Genomic DNA, 19161 nt, shown 5'->3' with positions numbered 1-19161 from the left:
TGCTCGTGTGGAGGCTCTCCGAAGCTGCTGGTGGCCACGTCCAGGTTTGCAGGACAAGGTTGACGTGACACAGGCGTGCGTGACACCCACACTGCTCGTGTCAGCCTGCTGCTTCCTGTGCTCACACAGCACCGTGGGGACCACGCACATGTCCGGAGGTGGCAGCTGGCCCTCCTGGGCTTCTCTGAGTGCCTGGAGAGGCTGGCACGGGAACCACAGGCGCCTTTCCTTTGGGGGAAGGAAGCTGTCTCGGAGTTGAGACTTTGCATCAGCAAAGTTCAGGTAGCATGCATTTGGCCCAGACGTGTCTCAGAGCCTCGCTCCTGGGCTCTGGAGGCTGGTGGCAGCAATGTTTAGACCAAAGTCTTCCTTTGCTTATTCCCCTCTGTTTCCTGTTTAAAAGGCAGATTGTCACATATTTGGGGATTTATTTACCGTAATTGGAGTTATTTTCCTGGCTGCTGGCTTCTGCCCTCTGATGCAAGACTCCTCAGCGAGATGTGTGTCCAGAAAGCCATGTGACTTTTTTTCCCCTTGCCCCAAGTGCCAGCAGGAGATGCAATAAGCACCGCGCTGCAGGGAATTTCCACTTGCAGTTCAGGTTTCTGAAATGTAGCTGTCAGCTTCGGTGGCAGGAGATGGAGCGGGGCTTTGTGACAGGGAAGGGGAAGGTTTCCAGTGAAACAGAGCACTCACTGCTGTGTGTGTGTGTGTGTATGTGTGTATGTGTGTGTGTGTCAAACTCTCCAGCCTGAGTGCAGCAAAAGTCCCTGTTGAGCAGTGCTGGATGAGCTCAGCGGGGCTCCTGCCCGCTCTGCCTGTCACATGAGCACATCCTTACTGCTGCCCTTGAAGCCGTTCCACCAAACGATACCGAGATCTCATTTCAGGGTAGCAACTAGAGGGAAACGATTTGTAATCCCCAAGCTCGAGTCCGCTTTGCAGCCAAGCTTCTGCCGCCCGAGCAGCAAGTCGGAGCAGGGCCGGGGACGCGCCGAGCTGCGTGCACGTGGCTGTGCCACCAGGCCATGGGCTGGAACACATGTGCTGCCGCTCACTGCGACGGAGCAGCTCTGCTGTGTGCAAAGGGAGGGCAGGAAGCAGAGCGTTGGCACGTGGTGTCCCCGGTGCTCCTGCTGCGTGGTGAGGAAGGAGGTGCCCGCTGCGGCCGTGCCTCGGCACAGAGGGGTGCTGGGGAGCGGGGTCTTGCCAGGTGCAGCGGTTGGGTGAGGCTTCAGATGTTTGTGCCGTGACAGGAAATCCTCTCACTTTTAAAGAGATGTTTCTGACTCTTTAATGTGAGTTGCGCCTTTGATTTCCTCGCGCTTCTAAGCAACGCCGAGTCAATTACTGTCTTTCTATTTAATTCTCCGAGAGAACATTGTATAATTAGGCTAATTATGGTGCTTTGTGAAGTTGTAAAACTCTTGATTGAGCTTGCGGGGTTGTTTTAAAGCGTGCCAGGTGCAGCAAGGCGGGCTGCCCGCCCCGTGCCCGCTCCCCGTGTGGGCCCAGCTGCATTGTGCCAACTCACTGAGCTTCAGCTCCTGCCCCAGGGCTGCCCACTGCGAGCTCCCCTCCTGCAGGGCCAGCCCTGGCCCTGCTTCCCCCTGCTCATGGCACAATGCAAGTGTCCAGCACTGGGCAAGCTTCTGCAGGGAGTGAGCGGCCCTCGGGGGCGTGGGGGGAACTCGTTTTTTCCCAGTGCTCAATCCATAACAGCAGCATGAGTGGGGATGTGTTTCTACTTATATGAGTGTCTGAGGATAGGAGGTGTCCCCCATGCAGGTTTATCTATGGAGACCTTTGATTTTCCATGGTTCGTGTGTGCCCTTGGCTGTGTGGACCCGCACATTAGGCTCTGCCCGTGTTATCCAACGGGCTTTGCATTGGAAAAACGAGAACTGGTTCCATTTGACTCACCTCTCTATGGAAGTGCCTGGTATTGCAGCCAGGACACAGTAGGGCCATTGAACCCCAGCGTGGAAGGTTTGCATTCCAGTGAGCTGAAGGCGCTGGTTGCCGTGCCTTGCAGTGGCTGTGCTTAACGTGACCGTGGGGCAGCATGCAGAGGGCACAGTGACCATCCCACGGATGGAACAGATTTGACATGCGTCGTTGCATCCCACGTGGGCAGCAGTCACAAGCCAGCCCACGTACCCCATAGACAACCCCATTATCCCCTCCCATACCAGGTACCCACAGGGGCAGCCCTGCCCGCGGGCTCCCTTCTCCCATTCCCTTCCGCATCTCCAACCCCTGAGCTCCCGATGCTCAGAGAAGGGCAGCTTGCGCAAGCATCGCCTGCTCTCCAGATAGCATCCCAGAGAGGAGAGGCTCCAGCTGCCAAGCTCACTTTGGGAACAGCACAAACCCATCCTCACAGAGCCCGGGGAGCCAAGCTCTGACCCGGCCCTGCACAGTACAGCCAGCGGGGCCCCCAGCCCGCCTTGGGGAGCGGCTCGGCCACATGTGCTGTGCCTCGCGAGGCCAGCAGGCAGGCAGGCAGGCAGAAGAGGAGGAAGTGATGCTCTCAGGCCCATCTGCGCGGGGCTGAGACGCGCTGCAGCTGGTGCGAGGCCCTGGCAGCGCTTGGAGCTGCCGTCTGCTGGGGTTTGCTGCTGTCTACGTTGAAACGCGGCGTTGGGGAGGGGGGTCGGTGGCACGGTGCCAGGCCCCGTTGCTTGGCCTTCTCTCCTCCTCCTCCTCCTCCCTCCATGCTTTAAAGTCACATTTCCAGGCCAGACATAGAATTAATCTCTGGGCACTTCAACATTGCTGGCAGAGCGAAGCAGGATGTGGGATCTTTTTTTCTTTTTTCTTTTTTTCTTTTTTTTTTTTTACTCTTTTTCTTTCTTTTTGTCTCGCTCTCTCTCTCTCTCTCTGCGTCTTGGCTGACTTTTTTACCTCTCGAAGAATTTGGAAGGGCCGTGAGATTCCCCCCGCCCCCCCGCCTCGGTGCCGTGCAGTTTTTCAGCACGCTGATCACCCTGCTGTGGCTTCACCCTAATAGATTTCATATGCTGACACAGTTGACATCAGTACCAAACTATTTTACATGTGATCTGGTGTATTTCCTGAGGAAATCTGCAAGATATTTATTAAGAACTAATAAAATAAACCTCTCCATGAGCTTTTAGGTAGTTTTCAATTTTTCATGTCTCTCTCGTTTCCTCTTATCAATGAGTTTCTATTTTCTCCCTCCTCTCTGACCATCGCGAAAGGAAACAAAAATAAATGTTTTAAACCGTTCCTGAATGGACACTGGGAATATTTCTGTAGTGATGTATTAGCAAAGTCGTATTTTTAGTGCCGTATTGTCAGGACTAAAAATATCCCGCCGCAGTGCATCCTTTTTATAGGTCTTTGTGTGTGTGTGCGCGTTGAGTTTGCACCAGCGTGGAAGGGTCCGTCTTTGTACCGCTGCAGCGTTCCCTCCCTGTCGCAGCTGGACTCCATTAGGCCTTGAAAATTAAAGTAATCCTGCTTAAGAAAGAGAAATTAATCACCGCGGCAGAGCCGCGTTCCCCCAGCTGAGCCGGGATACCTGCGTGGCAGCGCTGCTTTGAGACTCTCCGTCAGATGGTCCAGCGCGATGTGCGAGGGCTGCGGGCACCTGTGGGGCTCCTGTTGGTGCTGGAGCACCAGGATGGGAGGGCTGGGAGCTGGGATGTTTTGCGTTGTTCGCAGGAATTTTTACATTTCTGCACATGTCAATTAACTGTATGGGTAGCAGAGAGGTGAGGTGGGAGCGGGGCTCGGGGGGCTGCCTTCCTTCCGTCCCATGGGCTGGAGGACCCTGCTGCGAGGGCAAGCAACCACACGGGGCTTTCAGATTTCTATAGTGGAATGTATTCACTGCTCTGATAGTGGTGGCCTTAGGGCTGGCTTGGCACTGCAGGCAGCAGGCATCCTGCTTTGGGGATACGCGTCAGTGAGCCTGGGGACACCTGGCACTGGGAACCTCTCGTGCCATCTGCTGGCACACGGGGCTGAGCGTTCCCTCGCCGCCCCGCAGCGCGCCGCTTCCCGTCGAGCAGTTCAGCGAAAGCAGTAATTAGGGCCCGTAAAATTTTATTTTATTAGCGAGAAGTGTTGGTGGGTAATTGGCCATAATTTGAACCCAGCCAGATTGGAGATTAATAAAAAAATAGGAGCAATCTCTTTACCAGAAGCGGCAGGGCTGTTAGCCCTGATCCCTGCCAGACCGGGTGGGACGGGATGGCGGCTGCGCCTGTGCTGTACCCGTCCTGGAGGGTGTTTGACACTGGCATTGGAAGAAAGGAAACCTTATTTTCCAAGAACTCTGCTCTTTCTCAGCTTGATAAGTATTTAAAATAAAAGCTGCACAATTGGAATTGGCAGAGCATCCTCATTCTTTTGTCTGTCTGTTTATTTTTTTCCCCTCATCCCTCGACATGTGTGCTACAGCCCACGGTTGCTACACCCCGAAGAACCGCAGCCCCGCGGCTCGGCAGGCGCTGCCCACCCCGGCCTGGCTCTTTGAAGCCCAGCAGAGCAGCGGGGCCCTGGACCCTTCCCAAAGTCAGGGGGCACGGAGGTAACGCTACAAAACGAGCTTTTCCAGCCCCTTCACTCGCAGGGCAGCAGAAGCAGGAGTCGAGCATCTCGCTGTTTGCAGGCTTTGCGAGAGCAGTCAGAACGCAGCCAGCAGAGGAGCACCCGTGTGTCCACTGCAGCAGCAATGTGAGCAATCAGTGCTTTCTCCACTCAGTGCATGTGGCTGAGCCTGCACACCCGGCTGTCACGCCGGGTTAACGCTGTGAATCACACCCGGGAGCTGCTTCAGGTTACTAGTCCTGGGTGTTGCTTCAGGTTAGTAGTGCTTGTTTGCGCTTGGCAGCCTGGGCTGGAACCCGGTGGAACCGTTTCCCAAAGAATATTTTTGGTTTGAAAACTGAAGGTCAGCAGTTCGCAGGCGCCGCGCTCGCAGCCAGCTCTGTGGTTCTCCTCGTGCCACCGGGCCAGCAGCACTTGAAATCCCGATCAATCGATCTGCAACAGTATGAAACCACGAGCGGGGCTGCCAGATAAAACTCCCCGTCTCGCCCCTTTTTCCCCACCCAAAGTGTCTTGCTGCCCGTATCCCCTTTCTTGCTGCCTGTCTCCTTCCCTCCCTCTCGGCTGTGTATTGGACTTTTTGCTATCTTTTTCCATCTCTCTGTCTCTTTTCATAACAGTTTTTAATAATGTTTTAGTTAGTTCCAGCCTTTTCCCTCAATGGATCCCATTGGAAAATGCATTTGAAAGGAAACAGTTATACACTTCCCTTCCTTTGAAACTCTGTTGGCACCTTTTCCAGTGCAGTAAACCATACAACATGGATTTTCAAAGTTTCCAAACACAGACATGCTGGCGTTAAATTTATGAAAAAATATTTTATTCGACTGTATAGTAACTGTGAGTCTCTGAGCTGCTGGTCACAGTGAAACCAAAGCCCGCTTTGGAACTGCAGCAGGTTTTTGAATCTGTGCAGGGAACGTCGCAGTGCTGGAGCTGGGATGCTGCTGTGAGCTGAGCACGGCGGGTCGGGGCTCTTCTCCCTGCACATGGGAGTGGTGTAACCACGGCATCCATGAGTCGTGCCAACCCTGGCTCAGATCGCAGGAGGAAAGAGGATTTTGGCCCGGAGGCAGTGCCTGCCTCGTGCTTGCTGGTGGTGAGGAGGTTAATGGTGGTGGTTAATCCAGGTGTTTGGGGGGCTGTGGCGTTTGGGACCCGAGGTCCGGCTCCGTGTGAGCTGTTGGAGCACTGAGATCATATTTTCTAATATCGGGGCTCGGATGTTAGACTTCCTGGAATCGGTTCCCTGTGTGCTGTGGGTTTGTGCCTGCGGTTTCAGCCTTGCCAGCGGGGAATTGCTCACCCGACACCTGAGAACCTTCCTATGCGTGGCACTGCTCGGAGCAGAGTTTGTTCCAAATTTCCACAGGAGGAGCACACAGCCCCCATTCACCACCGGTGCTTGGATGGGTGAAGCTGGCCGTGTGCGTACCGTTGCAAACCTCAGAGTGTTCTGCAGCTCCTCACTCGCCAGAGGTGTGCTGTGATGCAGACAGGGGCTCTCTGGCAGAGCAGATGATGACGTGGCCAGAAGACCCTGGGCTCCGTTTTGCAGTTGTGCCATCACTTGTGTAAAACTCCTTTCCCTTCCCGTGGGATTTCTGCAGAGAACTCGTTGGTTGTTATCACCATCCTCAGGTCCGAACAACTGGATGGCAAAAACTTGCTTCTGTCTTGGTTCATGCCTTCTGCATGGTGTCTCTAATGTAGAGATATATGTATCAGTAACAAATAATGAGTTTTCTAGATTTAGAGTGCTCACCTTGAAATACAGGAGATGGAGGTGTCCTGAATGCGTTGTCTTCCACGGGTTTTATTCGCCTTCAGTGCAGGGCTCTCATTAGCCGTGGTTGTAGCTGCAGTTGCCCAACGTCTGCAAATCTGATCCCCTCTGTGTCACTTCTGAGCTGTTAGGGATGTGCAAATACCGATGTGGTGTGACGTGAGTGTGGGCCAAGTGACTTCTGGGTCCGCTTGGGAGTGCGTGACCAAGGCAGAGACAGAATTGAGTTCTCCTGTAAAGCGCTGAGCCATCTCCATCCCCCAAACACAGAGCTTTTCTGCAGTCCTCAGCCTTACTGTGTTCATGTTTCAGCACCTGAGAAGGGTTCTTCAGGAGGGTTTCTGGCAACCATTCATTTCTGTGTCAACTGGAAAAGCCAGCGTGAGGGCGGATAAAGTGATATGCCAGTAGGGCAACCTTGTAGTGTCCAAGTGTGATGAGCCTGGCTTGAACTTGCAAGGTCTGCTCTAAATCTGGTATTGCTGACATCTGAATGCTCAACGCTGTGTCCGCTGGACATTTATTTTCTGCAGGGTGGGTTGGGGTGGCAGAAGCACTCCCAGACCCCTCAGCCAGCCCCTGCCAAGCTGTTGGGTCCTGCTCCAAAGTGCGAAGGTGCTGGGGATTTCACTGCAATGGTCGAAGAATTTTGAACTTGAGAAGAACAATATATTTTCCCTAACCTCATTCTGGCAAATGGCTGAAGTTTTTTCGATGAAATTTTCCCAATAAATTTAGCTCGAAGAAAGCTTTTGGCATGAGGGATCGCAGCCTAAATGGTTAAAGTTTGGCAAAGTTGTTAGGAACTAAAAACAGGGGCTTATAATGGAAAGTGTTAGGTAAGCCTCAGTGTAGGCACTGTGTCTGGGCTGTGCCCTTCTCACAGGAGTGTCTGAGTGCTGGGAGGGTACAGCACGGGGACTGTCAGCACCCGGAGGGGCTGCTGCAGGGGGCGAGGAGGCATTTTGGGTCTGGGGATGAGGAGTCTGGGCTTTGCTGCCTGGTAGAGGAAAGCAGGGGCCGCAGACTTGGCTTTGCATTGTGGTTTTGCTTTGCAAACTGACCCAGCAGAGCTTGGGTCCCTCAGGAAGCTGTAAAAAGAAGAGCAGCAGCAAATGAGTGAATGTGTTGAAACGGAAGCTCCTCACTTTGCTGTTCCTGCCCCATCAAAGGCGGCTCTCTCCGAGCGCTCCTGTCTGCAGGCTCTTTCTCTCATTAACTTTCCCTCCAGGCACAGAACGCTCACACCAGCAGAGGCACGTTGCAGGCTGCCTGCCCCAGCTCAGCGATTGTCCTGCTACAACTTCACTCCAGGCTGGAGTAAACCTCTTGGGAAGCCCTGTTCACACCTCCTCCCACTGTAAATAACATCTGACACAGTGACAGCCGGGCTGGGATGCGTGCAGCGCTTTGTGGTGCTGCCTGGTCTCTGAGCACGAGGACACAGGGATGCATGCTGCCCTTGCTGCCCGTGCGGGTGAGGCTGTGGCTCTATCTGTGTTTGGTCAGGAAGGATGAAAGATTGTGCAGACTAAGGGGTTTTGTCTATCAGGCTGCATCGTCCTGTTGCATGTGTCTGTATCCTGCCTCACTGCACTGTGCCTCGTTCCTTTTTATGCTTCTGGTGTCCATGTTTGTTCTCCTTTTGGTGTACCCTCACAGTGTGCATCCATTCGTTCAGATGTACTCTGTGCACAGCCCTGCTCGTGTCTTGCACCCTTTTGCCCTTCAAACCACTTCGGCCCCATTGTGCTCAGGCATCCTGCAGTAAGATAGGCGGCTAGTGCTGGGCTGGTTTGGAGCTGTATTGCCGTGCCAACCTGGATTAACACACTTTTTAGGAGCTGTTCAGGAGCCGTGCACATTTGGGCTGTTTCTGACCCTGCACAGGATGGTGCATATCCAGAAGTGACTCTGCAGCCTCACCGGGCTGCAGGGTGCAACCCAAGGTCCTGGCCCCGCCGCCCGGGTCAGCACCCCAAGCACATTGAGCTCTGAAGTGCTGCTCAGTGCAAGTGGAAATGGCTTCAATCTGTGTTTTGACTGATGGGTCTTTTCAGGAAATTTCTGAGAATAACATTTCTAAAAATGGCTGCTTCTTTCCACTGATATTTCCTGGAAAAGGCCGCAGTTAATTTTAAACCACTATCCTTTTCCCTTTTCAAGTGGAAATGGCTTTGAGCTTGTCCCCGAGGCTAGTGTCATTCTTTGTGCCCTAGCCTGAATCGTGCAGCTGTGGAACAATGTGCTGCTCCCTGGGCTCCTCTTGCAGGACAGGTCAGTTTGTAGGGCTGCAGAATTGGGGAGGTTTGGGGGGCACACTCAGTGCATTCATCAGCCATCCCTATATTGGAGTGGGCTGGCAGCAAGCAGCAGCCCCAGGGTGCTGGGAGAGCGTGGCTTCCTCTGTGGCTCTCGGGCAGGCTTGTTGCTTGGGGTGGGAATATGTCATTAATTTTTATACCTTCCCCTGTAAACCATCGACCCTTTTTATGATGTCATGAGGGATTCCTTAATTTTGCAGCTGCTTCCTGGTTACGTCAGAGAAGAGCCTCCCGTCCTCGAGCCCAGCGCTGCAGTCCAGAATGGCTGGAAACAAATGAAGTGTTGAATATCTAATGGCTTCCACAGGGAGAGCTGCTCCATCCTCCCCAGGCCCCCAGCATTCCTCACCTCCCTCCCTCGGACAAGATGGGGTTTCAGTGCAGAGCAGAAGGAGCTGTGTGCTCCTGGGCAGCTCTGGGAGTGCATGCAGTGGGTCTGGGTCCTGTGGCTGAGACCCTTGTGGGGCTTTCTGCCTCTCTGTAGGACTGCTTGCTGCAGGGAGATGGGACGATGTGAAGTGACTCTGGGAGGGCTTCAGCCCTCTGCATGCAGGCGGTGGTGTCTGCTTGGCTGTGGGGCTGCGTGTCCTCACTGCTGCCTGTCCTCACTGCTGCCTATAAATGTGGGGTCGGGGAGCATCCTTCCAGGAAAGCTGCCCGGTGCTCTTTGCAGGGCATCAACCATGGGTGTGTGAGTGAGTTCCCAGGCTGCTTTGAGGGCAGATGAGTGCGTGTGTGACTCGCTGTTCCCAGCCAGATCTGGGAGTGCCCGTGACTCACTGCTCCTCTTCGAGGGGGTGGCAGGGAAATGCCCCGCATCCCTGAGCATCCCCGCTCTGCTGGGTTGTGTCCCATTCCCGGCAGTGCTGCTGTCCTTGCCCACTTCCTGCAGCCGGCCCCATCCCGGTGGGCTGCCAGCAGTGTGTCTGGCAGAGTGTGACTCACGGGGAAAGCACTCACACTCGTGGGGCCGAGTGATAAGAGAGCAACCAGATCGCCTTCAGGTGGTGTCAGCATGGTGGTCACCAGGCTCTCTCCTTCCCCGCAGGGCAGCAGCTGGCTGGTGAGTCAGCTGTCTGTGCTGAGCTGCTGACACATCCACCAGCGAGCCTTAGGCAGGGCTCATCCACAGCCTGTATCGTCCTCAGGGCTGTGCCTGGAGAGCTGTTTGCTCAATTGCCTTTGCTTACGGTCCTTTAGAGCATCGCCGTGGAAGGTGGGTTCAGCTATTGCTCCCACGGAGCAAAGCCCATCCCTGTGCCAGCACCACTCCAGGCCTCCCAGCCCAGATCAAAGCTCAGGGTAATAAGGATGGTAATAAGGATGGGGAGGCCAACATGGAAAGCATCTTGCAGAGCCCTTCTGACCCTTTGCTGGAGCAGTTCAGTTCCCTGAATCAAAGCGACCTGCTCTCCTTTGAGCCTCTGCTAACGCCTGGTGGCAGCTTGTGTTTTAGCCACGCAGGATTCACCACTCCTCATGCTGTGTGCTAGCTGGGATGGAGGCAGGAGCACAAACACACCATGTGCTGCCTGGGAGCTGCCGCAGCGCCTTGCCCCTCGCTTCCAGCAGCTGAGGCCACGTGGCTCTTGCAGGATTTCCTCCTGCACATGGCACTGGAGCGGCTGTGAGCAGCTTCCTCCAGCAGCTCCCCTTCCCCAGCCACGGCCATCCCCTGCACCGCCGCTCTTTTCCCATTCCCATTTCCTGTGCCTGGTCGTGTTGCCCTAATAGAGCTTTGGCATTGCTGTTTTGCACACCCTAGTGGGAGAGGGGATGTGTTTATCACTTTTCCTGGAGATTATCTGTTTAAGCACTCTCTGACAGTTACAATAACAAGGGCAGCGCGTTGTGTTTCCCAGCAAAAGGACACTCGCTGCTGAAAGATGTATAGCACTAATTAGAAATACATAACATCCGGCCACATGGCAGCCTTCTCCCGGCCGCTCCATTTCCTGAGCTCAGACGACTTTGACGACAGTTGGTTTATGTTTTCCATGAATATAATGTTCTCAGAGAAACACAAATTTCTCCCCTTTATGAAAGTCCCCGCGCTCTCCATCTCTCTCCTTGCTCTCCCCGCACCCTTCCCCTGCAGAGCAGGTAGATTTATGACTGCAGAAAGCCTGAGTCGGATCCTGAGTCAGAACAAAGCTGGCAGCTCAGGCACGGGTTGCATCCGGGAGCCAGGTAGGTGCTTGCAGATGGAGCTGCAAAGGAAACTGCCCCTGCTCGTCGTGCTGGAGAAAGGCCTACACGTGGAGGAAAACAGGAGGGCTTTTCTGCAGCTCTGCAGCTCAGTGCTTTTGTGATCTTCAGAACCACCAGCCCGGCTGTGGTTCCTGGTTGCAGTCTCCGTGTTTGCAATCTGATGCTCATCAGCTCCTATTTTTTCCCATTCCATCTCCCTCGCTGTGCTCTTGGGCTCTCAGCAGGGTCCGCCCTCACAACCAGCAGCGGGGGGCAGGACAAGGACATGGCTTCGGAGGTCCCCATGCATTGGATCCAAACAGTTTGGTCTGCTGAGCGTAACGCAGGTTAGGTGTCAGGGTGGAAGATGGAGCATGCTCAGGGAGCTGAAATCTTAGAAGGTTTTAGCTGCTGAAATGAATTCCTATTGAATATGGAAAAACTGCTGTATTTGAGATGTTTATAGCTTGGCCACGCATGGACAGATTTCTAGTAGGTCAGGAAAACTCTCTGCTAAAAAGGTTATTCTGCAGCTAAACCTCAGATCCCCTTTCCAGGATTTGCAGTTGCTAGATTAGCTCTAGGAAAAGGTTGTAAGGTTTTTTTTTTTTTTCTAAAAAGGGTAAGCCACTGTCTTATTTCCTAGCCTCATTCTCACAAGTAGCCCAGCAGTTTTAGCTAAAATATTCCAGAAGAATTTGGGCTGAGAGAGGTATGGAAACTGCAGATCCAATGGTTCAAGTCAGAGCCAAGTGGAAAATGGGGTCTGAGGGCTGCTGGTGCCCACAGTGCAGTGGTGAGGCCAGCAGCCTCATTTGGGGCTTCAGGGGAGGATGCGGGGTGACACCTGCAGCTGATTAGGTGTCAGCAGCAGCACCTGAAGGCAGTTTGGCACGGGTCACCTGAGTATGGGCTGCGGGGTTTTGTTTTATTTGATAATGGGATGAGCTGGAACCATAGGGGAAAGCAGTTTGGGGTGCCTGCACAGTCCTGGGGTGCTACCACTCAGCATACTGTGCCCTGGGGACACAGCAGTGCTCAGGTGGCAGTGGGGTGGCCTCAGTCTGTGCCTGTGTAGGATGGGAAGCGAGGAGTCCAGCACTGAACCAGAGTGACGGGAGGAGGGAGCGTGGTGAAGACGACTGTAATTTCTTGAACTGGACTGTGGCCAGAGCGCTGGGACTAACACTCTTAATTGTGGGAAAGGCTTCATGAAAGAGATTTACTGTCCCGGAGTGGTCACATCTTTAGTTTTATGTTTCCTCCCAAAGCTGACAACCCTGCAGGCAGGCGCTTCCTACCATCGCTCGGCGGCACCGGCACGAGGAGCAGAGCACCCTCGTTGGGCTACCAGAGGCCTCTGGAGGGGAACAGGGGCAGAGGGGATTTGGGGCCAGGGGCTGCCTGTGAGGCTCAGCATCTTCTTTTGCCCCAGCGTGGGCAGCCTGCCATGCCCGTGGTGCCATGCCCACGGTGCCGCAGGCTGTGCTAAATGCAACCCACGCCCGGCTCCAGGCAGCTCCCTGCAGCCAGCGTCCCGCTGCTCGCTGCAGCCTCAGAAGTGGTTTTTGGCTGGGTGTAGATGTGCCGAGGGGATTTGCTGTCGCTCGGAGCCGGCTCTGTTTGGAAGAGCTGTGGTCGTGTGGCATCTACTTGAGTAACAGCTTCAATTAAGCTCTCTTGACAAGCTGTTGTGTGACGGCTGAACTAAATGGGAGGAGCCCCCTCCTCAGCTGCTGAGGTTAAAATTCCAGCAGGGACAGAGATCAAACATGCAGCTAATTACCCTTTTAGCACTTAAACATGCCCTCCTCCTTCAGGGAAAGGCATCAGCTCCAAGCAGCAGCTTCTGTGCTGAGAGCCCCGAGCACTGGCTCAGCACGAGGGGTATTTTTGGGTGTGATGAGGACAGCGTGGCTGCAGCCTCACCCTGCTCCCATAGCCACCTGCTTCTCCCCATATGTGCAGCAAGTGGGCCCGAGGCAGGTGTGAGGAATCACCCATTCCCTGCTGTGCGGGATGCACAGAAGGAAGCTGTGTAGGTGAAGTAAAGAGGGATCATCTGGCTGCTCCCCACTAAAATCTCTTTCTTTCTCATAGAGTGCATCTCCGAGGACTGCCGCTCTGTCATCCAGGAACAGGCCACGGCCCTGGGGCTCTCCATGTTTGCACTCCTGGTGAGGAGATGCACCAATCTGCTGAGAGAATGCATGCAAGGTAAGGGCTCACCACTAGGATTCCATGCTCCCACTCCTGGGGCAGCATTGGGGGGAAGGCTGAGACCTCATTCTTTGCTTTTTTGTGCATCCCTTCCTCTCTGCTGGGGTCCTAGGTTTCTTCTCCAGTATCCCAGGCTCTGCATCACTTGGCATGAGGTGCACTATAAACTGCTAAAAATATTTGGAAGAAATGGATGGATGCAGGGCATGCTTTCTGCCAGATATTGGGAAATCCCAAATCCCAGGGACCTCAGGACCCTGCCTCTGTGATACTGACAGTCCTCATAGATGGATCGGACCCATCCTGGCTTGCTCCGTAGGCCACTCCATGTAGGAAAAAGAGCTCTGCCTTTGCTCTTGCACCTCCAAAGCTGGGATGTTGGGGTCTGTGTTGTGCATTCCTTGTCCCTACCTGAGATGGAGGGGCTGCATGAGCCTGGCTCAATGAGGTCCTCTTGTCTTTGTAGTTCCGCCACAAGAGGAGGAGCAGGAGGATGAGGAGGATGACATCAAGATCTCTGCCTTACCCCAGGACCTGAAGGAGCTGCTCCCCAGTGTGAAGGTCTGGTCAGACTGGATGCTTGGCCACCCGGACACCTGGAATCCTCCACCAACCTCTCTTGAGCTCCCCAAACAGTACGTGCATCCTCTGCTCTGTCTTGTAGTGTCTCTTCCCTACTCGGGCTCCTCGTGCCACCTTTCCCCTTCACTCACACTTGTTCCTGGATGTGGCACTCTGCGTGCAGGGGACGCTTGGTGGGGACTCATCACCTTCAGTGTCACAGTGACAGGTGTCCAGCTTTGGACACTGGGGGTGTTAAGGGATGAGGGGGCTCTGAAGGTTCTGGCATGTGCCTATTTGCTTCTGGCTGTTAGGAGATGAGCCGTGAGCTGGATTTTTACCTTGTGCTTGGGGTGTGTGTCTGCTTTATTAGGGTACACCTCCTTCAAGCCCAACCGGCTCAAAGACAGAGCCTTCTTCTCTGGAAGGAGGTAAGTCCATTTGCAGCATGAGCATTTTACTGCCTGTTTTTATCTGAAACAGGCAAACCTTGGTCAGGCTGGGCTGGCCTGGAGCCGCTTGCCTGTTCCCGGAGCTCCAAAAGTCGCCTCCCTTCAGCTTCAGACACAGCTTGCCTCTACCCCCGCATCACAAAAAAGGGTTAATTTTCTAAACTGGCCAATTCCAGCCCATTAGTCCATAATGCGGACTAGGCAATTTGCATATTTTTGGACAGAAAATCAAGTAAAAGGGCCAAGTATGGAGTATGCGAAGCAGTGTCTGAGCATGCTCCGTAGCTGCTTTCCCGCAGGATTTTCCATCTGCCTCCGGTACTCCGGATCCAGAGCCTGAAATCACGTCTTATTGTTAATCCAAAGGAGCCAGAACCCAGGGTGATGGGAAGGCGCATTAAGAGTAATCCAGCAAAGTGGCTTAACCATTAATGGGTCCCCGCTCCGTGCGTCAGGTCCAGTCCTGCTCTCCTAGTTTATTGCCTCTACTCCAGTTCTTTTTCATTTGGCTGAGGAAATGGAAATCTCACACAGGAAGTTCTGGGCCTCATTTTGTGGAGATGGAGTCTGTTTTCTGTTTGTCGGCTGCTCGGTGTGGGACCGTTGCCTGCTCATGTGAACCGCTGCCCATCTTTGGGCAGGAACTCAAACTGGGATCTGTCACGTGCGCCTGTTTGCACCAATCCCCCCTTCCACTGCGCAGAGAGCCGCCGAGCCCTTGGCGACGGGCAGCCTCGAGATGGAATTTCTGATCGGGCTCGCGCAGCCGGCGCTTGGCGCCTTCCAGGGATGAGCTGCCTCCCCTGCTGTGGGTGAGGGCTGTGGTGTGGGCGCAGGTCTGCCGCGTCCCCCTGGGGTACTGGAGCAGGTGCAGGCTCCCGGTTGCCCAACAAGGCGATGGGCTCTGCTCCGTCAGGTCTTGGGTCGCCCAACCCAGGGAGGGTCTTTGTCGTGCTGCTTGCCCGTCTGGCGTGGAGGTGGCTGAGCTACCCTCCTCGTCCCGTCCCTGAGTCTCCATCAGGGTATGGGCGGCTTTCTTGAGGGCTCCCTCCGCCTCTTTGGTCCCCCAGCCCTGCCCATGGCAAGGGGATTAGCTGCTTTCTCAGCCCAGAGCTTTGTGCTGACCCAACCTTGTGTACCCAAGTGTTGGTGGTCCGGGAGAAGCTGAGCTTCCCTGGAGCTGCAGGGAACCAGCTCTGCTCTTGGGCATGACCTGGGACTTGCAACGTTTTCCCTAGAGGTAGGAAAGGAAGAGGGAAGCACTCGTTTAGAGTTTCAGCTCTCTATTGACAGAAGCATGCTGCCTCGCCTGGGGCTGCTCAGTAACCAGGTAGAGTCACCAAGTCTGGGGGTTTGGATAGGAACGGCTTCAAAGGAGCTCAGAAGTAAAACATGGGTCAGAGCAGCAGGCGCGCTGGAGGAAGCCAAGGTTTGTGGGCAGGGTGAGCTCAGAAGCAGGGAGAGCATGAAAGGAGCACGCACAAATGCCAAGTTGCAGAACTCCGAGCAGGGGCCTGCTGGGCTGTTGCATGTGTGCTCCTTGGCTTCTGGCAGTGGGACGTGCCACCAGGTCCCCTTAGCAGGTTCTGTTCTTCAGCAGTGCCAATGGAGAAGCTTTGGGGACGTACTGAGACCGCCTCCCAGCACCCTGATGCCATGACTCAGGAAGGGGACAACAAAAAAATCCCTAAAGCACAGCAGCACCCTGCAAGGATGCCACAAATGTGCAAATGTTTCTGGAAAAAACAGGCCCCATACCCACCTGGCAGCCCACCAGGAGCAAAAGGCCTGGCTCAGAACTTGCATCAAAGTGCAGCTCATCCGGGGCCAGCACTGCTGCCAGAATGATGGCCTGGGCTCGGGGCCAGCAGGGCAGCTTGTCAAGCCTCCACCAGAGCCGAGGGCCTGGGCTGCTGAGGCTCTACATCCCGAGGCCTCCACTCGTGCTGTGTTCGCCATGTTCGTGATTGCTGGTTCTTAGTAAGTGAGAGAGCTGGGGGACATTGAGAACGTCTAAACTCAGCCCAGCTGTGGCAGTTGGTTTATTGCTTTCAGCTGGTACTTGAACCCAGGTCCTGGTCTTGGAGTCTTTCCCAGGTTTAATCCCCGGAGCTTTCTCTGCAGCTGTATGACACTGCGCTGACCCCGAATGAGGATAGGAAAATAGAAACGGTGCCAAGCCAGAGTCTCTTTTTCATTTGGAGTCTGGCTGTCTGCCCATGACCAGGGTTACATAATGGGAAACATAGCTGGGGCTCTGGAGAGCCCGCGTTTCACCACGCTGCCCAGACCTTCGCATTCTGATGCTATATATCTTCCTAATTGTAGCTCGGATGCATTTATCACACTGCTGGATTTGAGTCCATACAATAAAAAAAACACCAAATTCCTCTGCTCTCTGCTTTCCCTGTTGGACAGACGAAGGGAAAGGTGCGAGGGGTGAGCGCCGCATGCAGCGCAGAGCCACGTGGGCTTTGCAGGGCAGGAAGGGAATTTTGGAAGGCTCCATCTGTGGGTCTGTGTCCTGGCAGGGATGTGGGGATGGAGCTGGCTCTGGGCAGGCATCTCCTCCCAAGCTGGGCACCGGCAGCCAAGAGGGAAAATCTTTCCCCTAAAGCTCTCCTTGCTCTATCACGTGAACCCAAGTGATCACACCCAGGTGTGACTCAAAGGATGTGTTGAGAGTTGTTTTTAAAAGACCCAAATTGAGATCTTGAGTGTATCTGAGAGGCAGGGCTGTTCATTCCCTCTACCTCTCTGGGAGAGGAGGGGCTCAGCAAGTTTTGCATGGCTCCTCTTTTCTTTGGGTTTTCCAGGATGGGAGCTGAATCCAACTGTGGACATCTCTGCCTCAGGGCTGGTTGCTCCGGACCAGACTACATGAATGGAGGTGTTCCCAGGTCTTCTGGCTGCTCACAGCTCTCACTTCAGTGTCTTAAAACACGTGTGACTCATGGCGAACATTGCACTGAGGTTGGAACAGGAGGTGTTGGAGCAGTGTATGCCATAGCCCTCGGCTGGTAGCATCTCTCAGACCGGCTGTCCTCAGGAGAGCCTTGCAGAGATGGGATGACAGCAAAGCCTAGGGGAGCGAGACATTTCCTAAGGCAGAGATGAGTGGAAGGTGAGCCTCCAGCGAGCTGCTGCTGTTGAGGTGAATGTGTCTCCTTTTGGGGTGTATGGCTGAAGAGCTGAGTTAAGCAAAGAAAGCTTCTCTGTGCTCTGATTTATTGCTGCAGTGAATCCACTGCTTAAAGCAATGCAAGAATTGATAGGGAAGTCAATGGCTGGACAGACTTATCTGCCACTGGGCTGACCCTGGAGAATCTGCTCTCCTTCCACGCTGCAGTGAAGGGCCTCTCAGTTTGCAGAGACTGTCTGCAAGCATTTAAAAATGGTTAATTTAAACCAAGTATTAAATTGAATCCAAAAGCTCTGAGCTGAGCACTTTCTGGAGCTTACCTTCCCAGAGAGATCTGCCAGATCTCTCTCATCACATCGGTCTTGCAGAGAAGCGTCACTGAGATGGCAGCCCCCACTGGGAGGGATGGACACAGTCTTGGGCAGGGGTGTCAAGAGTTTTACTGGAGACGAAACGGAAAATCCCTTTTGCAGATTTCAGCCTTGATAGTAATGCTGTCCAGCAGAATTTCTCTATCAAGACATCAAAGTGAGGATTCGGAGGAGTCTCGGTAGTGTAAAGCTGGCTGAGAGTGAAGGTAGAGCTGGGTGGAGCAGGAGCCAGAGATAGGCTGCGTGTTAGTGCAGGGACTGGGAGCAGCCGTGCACCTCAGGGAGGAGTATGGTGGCACTTGGGTGACCAGAGGGACCACATGTAGGGCAGAGCAGGGAAAAATCAGTGATGCCAAGGGGCAGAGCGATTGAAAGAGTGTCCCGCTCTGACCCCAGGGTTGTCTCCGCTGAGCAGGGCGAGCTTTTGGGGAAGAGCTCCCATCTCAGCCTCCTTTTTGTTCCTTGCCTTGAGCCCTGGTGAGGCAGGCTGGGAAGGAGGGAAGCTGGGAGCAGGACGTGGGCTGTGTGTGGTGCTGGGAGGCTCCTGGCAGCGGGCGCATGGCCCCTCAGCCCCCAGCCCACACCGTTTGCCATCTGCACGGCAGCGCGGGCCTCGGGAACACAATGCAGGGCTTCTTTTGCTCCTCTCTTTCCGGGTTTGTTCTGCAGCTGTGGAGTTTGACTGTTAGTGTTTAAACAAGCTGGTATTACACAGGAAATGGCCACCTCCACAGGCCCCCGCAGGCTTGTAACATGGGGTCATTGTACTTGATATTAATCACCAGGCAGCCCGCTCCCCCCGGCCAAGATGGTGGTGGGTGTGAGGGCCCCACTTTGGGCTCTGGGCCTCGGTGTGCATCTCCACGTGCCCCCCTAAGGCCCTATGGGCATCATCCTAAGTGGGGGCCGTCCTCATTGGAGCCCTGGCCACACATCTCGGCCTGCACTTGTGCATGGCCGGGCCGCGTCCCATCGGCGTGCAGCTGGGCTGCGCTCGCACTGACAGCTACATTAAACCTGGAATCCTGAGGCAATAAAAAAGAAATTAACTTCTTTTTTTTTTTTCTTTTTCTTTTTCTTTTTCCTTTCCCCCCCCCCCCCATCCTGGTGGAATAAGCAAATGGAAATGCGTCTGTGGGGAAGTGAATGAACCCCCCGTTCTGAAGGAAGACCTCGCGCTCACCCCCTCCTCGCTTCCTTGCTTAAAAGCTCTGGGATCTGCAGGGCTGGGCTCAGAGTCAGAAAGCATTCAGCCGTGGCCTCAGCGTGTTGGGAAGGGGCAGCAGGGAGAGGGCTTTGGCCAACGAGAGCGGGGGAACTGCTAGGACCCCTCCTCAGGGGGTGGTGCTGCCCTGCGGAGGGGGAAACGAACCAAGGGGAGAGGCAGCAAATGGTCAGAGGTGCAGAAATGTGGTGTGTGCTGGCTGCTGTCGGGCTGCTCGGGGTTGTGTTGTTGCGGGAGCTCGCTGCCCGCCACAGCAGAACTGCGGTTGCATTGAAGAAAACCCAGGGTGGAAACCTAACACATCCAGCC

At 54.5% G+C, this 19161-nt stretch overlaps 1 protein-coding gene across 1 annotated transcript in view; it reads left to right on the top strand.

Annotated features, from left to right (window-relative positions):
- LOC100541939 (SMG6 nonsense mediated mRNA decay factor) overlaps positions 1-19161 on the top strand; it is a 77724-nt gene that overhangs the window by 31757 nt on the left and 26806 nt on the right. The window contains 2 exon segments of the mRNA XM_031556395.1: positions 12982-13098; positions 13568-13736. Coding sequence (XP_031412255.1) covers positions 12982-13098; positions 13568-13736 — 286 coding nt within the window.

The sequence above is a fragment of the Meleagris gallopavo genome, chromosome 21 (assembly GCF_000146605.3).
Source record: "Meleagris gallopavo isolate NT-WF06-2002-E0010 breed Aviagen turkey brand Nicholas breeding stock chromosome 21, Turkey_5.1, whole genome shotgun sequence".
Lineage (NCBI taxonomy): Eukaryota > Metazoa > Chordata > Aves > Galliformes > Phasianidae > Meleagris > Meleagris gallopavo.
Note: the sequence above shows the minus strand (reverse complement) of the source record. Positions and strands in the feature narration are given on the sequence as shown.